General features: G+C 45.7%; 1 protein-coding gene across 1 annotated transcript; it reads left to right on the top strand.

The window, feature by feature from the left end:
- Window positions 1-3,710: 3,710 nt before the first annotated feature.
- On the top strand, window positions 3,711-5,117 carry LOC107752436 (noggin-2-like). The gene has a single exon (XM_016568439.1). The coding sequence runs from the start codon at window positions 4,285-4,287 to the stop codon at window positions 4,972-4,974; it is 690 nt and encodes a 229-aa protein (XP_016423925.1). The 5' UTR covers window positions 3,711-4,284; the 3' UTR covers window positions 4,975-5,117.

The raw sequence follows: 5,117 nt of genomic DNA, 5'->3' as shown, positions 1-5,117 counted from the left end.
GTAATCAAGCTGGAATGCAGTGAAGTCACACACACACCAATTAAACGAGGCCGAGAGATCATTATTGACCTCCTGCCCACCCCCTCTTCCACTTTTCTTTTCTTCCTGTGTCCTCTCCTCCCCTTTCTGCGCCACACGGTAGGCCTGAATAGAAGCGCGGTGCATTGGAGCTGTGCGTTCAGTCGCGCGCACACACATTTAGAGGGAAGCGTCCCCATGCTGTGTCACTGAAAACCCTCACAGTCTGCGCTGTCAATCAACGCGTTTTGGCCGTATGCTGAACGTAAGGTATGACATCACCTCACGGGACAAACGCACGCTTATATCAAACGCTTATATCTCCGTCGCTGTCGCCAGAGAGATTCGCCAATTTGATGCTGTTTACAAGGCGTACAGTGAAAGAATAAACAGGAAATCTTCAAACAGGCAGCGCTGAACGAGCGCAGATTTCTCAATGCTGCTTCCAGCATCTGCTTTCAGTTAGAGACGCAGTAGAGCCAGAGAGACGCGGAGCGAAATAAGAGCGCTCTGTTTACTCTGATCAAACAACTGTGTCACTTTGAGCATCGAATGAGCGAAAATGCCGAAATATTCTTATTACACATACATTTATATGTAGCCTACTCATTCAGCAGATGAGGGACGTTGCATGTCTGTCTGTCTGTCTGTCTGGGAATGTTCTCAGAACGCTAACGTTCTTTAAAACATATGAACTAACGTTCTTCCAATGACATAAATAGAATGTTTGTTTAAAGTTCTCTTTTTTTTTTAAATGGCCTAATGTTCTCAAAATGTTAGCACAAAAGCATTATTTACACATTCATTGAACATTTTGTCCTGAAACATTTAGTTAGACATTTGTTTAACATTTTTTTAAAGGGGTCATATGATGCTATTTTAAAGATCATTATTTTGTGTATTTGGTGTAACAGAATATGTTGACATGCTTTAATGTTCAAAAAACACATTATTTTTCAAATACTGTACATTATTGTAGGTCCTCTATGCCCCGCCTCTCTCAAACACGTCGTTTTCAACAAAGCCCGTGCTGTTCTGTTGTAAATAAATCTTAACCAATGATTCCTAATTGCATCTACTTCCGGAAGGCCAAATAAAGTGCTTTTGCTTTAGCACTGAAACACAGCGTCTCCCTGTGCACATTTGGGCGGCATTATGCTAATATTGCCACATAGTGAAGTAGGTATGTGGGGGCGTGTTAGAACGAGCCGTTTTAGGGGGGCGTGGCTAACTCTTAACTTTTATAAAGAATATCTCTTTGGATTTGAGACTTTAGTCTTTGCAACTTTACAGATCTTCTTTATGCACCAAGAGCTTGTAACACTCCAAAGAGAAAGGAAACATTGAAATCGCATCATATGACCCCTTTAAATGTTACTACTTGTTTCAGAAAGTAACATTCCCATGATTTTTGCAAACTGATTCAATGGAATGTACCCTTAACATTTGTATAACCAAGAAAAAAAACTGAGCATTTTGAACATTCAGATATAATGTTTTTATTATCTATCTATCTATCTATCTATCTAACATTCTCAGAAATTTGGCTATAGCATTCTGGCAAGGTTCTCTCAAAGTTATGAGCAAACGTGTGTTTTTGTTTCCCCCAGTAACGTTATTAGGACTTTCATTCATTCTGATCTTTAATAATATTCTTAAAACGTTACCCCAAAAATGTTATTCATACTTCATTCATTAAACATTTTTCCTAAAACGTTTTAGTTGGATGTTCATCTAACGTTTTTTAAATGTTACCACGTTTAAGAACATTCAGAGAACATTCACAAGTAACGTTCCCATGATGTTTGCAAAATGATACAATGGAATGTTCTCTTAACGTTCACAAAACCAACAAAGAACGTTCCTAAAACGTTTTAAAAACGGCACTTTTTGTACGTTCAGAGAAATAACGTTTTTATAACTTAATGGGAATGTTAGCCAAACGTTCTTGGAACGTATTACCAGTCTGTCTATATAGATAGCCTACTCATCATGATATAAGATATTAGCGGTATCTGAGAGTTTTATTTTAAATCTTAAATGATTGAAGTCAATGCTGGCGGAAGTCTGTTGAGATAACGATTAAAACGGATGCAGTTGAGGCATAATAGACTTTTTTTTTTTTTACCAAAAGAAAGTGATGAACCTCGTTTACATTGTTTGTGACACTTTAATAATACCATTTATTATCAGGTCATTTTTTTAAATGATATAGCCTACTGCATAACATCAGAAGCTCATGCGTTGAAATTTGAATATGATTATACATGAAGCAAAACTTCAAGCCGTCTCTAGCAGTCGGAATGAACGTGAGCTGATGATGTGTTTGAGAGAGTTCCTGCGCAGCGTCAGTGAGCCGCGCTCGCTCGCGCTCTCTAGCGGTCAAAATGCGGCGTGACACCGGCAGCTGAACCGCAGAACCACAGAACCGCAGCCAGACAGTCTGCCACCGAACCACAGACTGCTGGGGCCCTGCTTTACATGCCTCACACTCCTCGTGTCATGAAGCCCACAGCTCACAGAGGGATATCCCTCCAGCCTCTGCAATCCACCACAAACAGCTTGAGAACAGAGAGAGATGCTTAAAATAACACGCTCATTAATAATATTAACAAATATTACTGCATCTTTTGTGCATTATTGAATAGAACTCAAAAGATGAATTCATGCATGTGCAAATATTTTGACAGCTCATATGTTATTGTTAATGACTTGAAAGTTTTACATGTGCATTTTGAATGCACAATTAAATTTGGGTTGTAAAAGTTCACCTCGGCTCTTTCAGAGATCACCTGTGAGCGATAGTGATGGAGGGCAGAATTTGTGCATGCCGTTGGAACATCAGGCTGCACATCGAGCTTGAGTTCTGGCACCGTGAGAGGTGACACGTCTCTATATGTGGCCCGTTTAAACACTTAATTGTGGCCGTTTATTTGGTGACCCCGAGAGTTCACGTGCGTTGGTTCCTGCCAGTGGCAAGAGCAAAGGTCGAAGCCGAATCCACAAACCTCCACACAAACCAGAGGCGCTTTAATGGACCAATTATTGGATTCCTAAGCACTTCACTTTGTTTTTCTTTTTCCTTGGGAAAAGTTATGTTGCCTGTGTGTGTGTTTGTGATTGTGTTTGTGTGTGTGGCTCAGCTCATGTCAGACTACTAAAAAATGGCTTTATTGGGGGGAAGAAAAGCATTCAAATGATTATTCATTAAAATGCACAATATGCATCATGTGCCAATATGTGCAAAAGCCCCAGATGACTGTTGCATCCAGAAAAGAGTGTAATTTGAATCTGGTATGAATGAATTATAAGGTTTCCACTTGAACATTATTTATGCAAGACGATGTAACCGTTCATAATAGGTGGGTAAGTGTCACGGAATGTGCAAGATATGGAAAATCCCAAATGTGTGTTTTCTGGTTGCTGTTCTGTAGCAGCCTGTGATAAATCTAGAGCTGTTGTGGTGGGATGTGTGTGTGCGTGTGTGTTGGGAGGGGGGTCTCATTGTGTGTGTGTGTGAGTGTGTGTTCTGCTGTCAGTCAGACTGAGGGTTCTTGGTGAGCTGGGTGCGCACACACACACACACGCGCGCGCTCATGGAGCGACGGGGGGAGGAGGGAAGGGGTGGGGATATTTAACTTGGGAAAGAGAGGAGTTCTCCTCCAGAAGCGCTCATTCTCCTCTGTCCCAGATCAGGACCAGGCGAGTTTTTCGGACGGCTCTGCGGAGGAGGATTTCTGACACAGCGGGGATATGAACGCACCGCGGCTGGAGAACATGCAGCAGACTTTAGCGGGAACGCTTGGCGCAAACGTGTAGAGGAGCCTGATTTTATTCCGGACTGAACCCGAACATGTTCTAGACGCGTTTGAGGTTCCCATCGCGGAGTTCTGCAGGGTCTGTGGAGAGACTGAGCGGCTCTCGCCCCGGTTCAGCAGCGCCGGTTCGGCGGGACGCACTGGAGCCTGTGCGCTCAGAGAGAGAGGAGTGCGTAAAAATAACATTGGCTAAGACGCGCTCCATTCCGCGGGCGCGCTGACATTTCAAACGCCAGTTTGGGTGTTTGACAGAATCCGAGCAGGCTTTGGAAACGGTGCCATACCATCCTATCCCGTTGCCATGGTGACCCGCCGAAAAGTCCGATGAGGATAAGGTTTTGCAGCGCACTTGGCACGCCTCAGCTGAGCGAGTATCCCTGAAAACAGACAGCCCATGTCCCATGTCATTCCGGGCCACGCGGCCGTCTATTAAAAGATCTCGCTATTTATGCGCGGGTGTGTGAGGGCCAACTCCACTCCGCAGACAGACAGAAGACGAGTCATGGGCAGCATCACTCGCGCTTTGCCGCTGCTGCTGCTGCTCCTGTGCGCGCAAGGCGCCGCGGCCCAGCACTACCTGCGCCTGAGGCCCTCGCCCAGCGAGCATCTGCCGGTCCCCGACCTCAAAGAGGACCCCGATCCGGAGCACGATCCGCGCGAGCAGGACCTCTCGGAGAAGGCGTTGCGCAAGAAGCTAGGCAGCAACTTCGACCCCAGCTTCATGTCCATCCACCTGCCCACGCAGCTGAACGCCAGCGCGCCTCCGGAGCTGCCGCGCCTGCCCATGCCCGCCGACCTCAAGAAGCTGAACCTGACGGAGACGCCGTACGGCAGGCGCGTCAAGGTGGGCAAGAAGGCGCGGCGGAAGTTTCTGCAGTGGCTGTGGATGTACACGCACTGTCCGGTGCTGTACACCTGGAAGGACCTGGGCGCGCGTTTCTGGCCGCGCTACATCAAGGAGGGCAACTGCTTCAGCGAGCGCTCCTGCTCCTTCCCCGAGGGCATGTCATGCAAGCCGGTCAAGTCGGTGACCAAGACCCTCCTGCGGTGGTACTGCCAGGGCTTCCTGCGGCAGAAGTACTGCACGTGGATATCGGTGCAGTACCCCATCATCTCCGAGTGCAAGTGCTCCTGCTGAGCAGAGAGAGAGGGGGGCTATCGATTGGGAATGATTGCACTGTTTACCCACGGATAGAGACGTGTGGCGCCACATAGCGAATCTATTTTTTATACATACATACATACATATATATATATATATATATATATATATAGCTTTTT

This window comes from Sinocyclocheilus rhinocerous, unplaced genomic scaffold (assembly GCF_001515625.1).
Source record: "Sinocyclocheilus rhinocerous isolate Xijiao unplaced genomic scaffold, SAMN03320098_v1.1 scaffold2116, whole genome shotgun sequence".
Lineage (NCBI taxonomy): Eukaryota > Metazoa > Chordata > Actinopteri > Cypriniformes > Cyprinidae > Sinocyclocheilus > Sinocyclocheilus rhinocerous.
This window is presented reverse-complemented; position numbering and strand designations above follow the sequence as displayed.

Bases quoted from the DNA above. Each gene is read 5' to 3' on its own strand.
- LOC107752436 (XM_016568439.1), top strand. From the start codon at position 4,285: ATGCGCGGGTGTGTGAGGGCCAACTCCACTCCGCAGACAGACAGAAGA.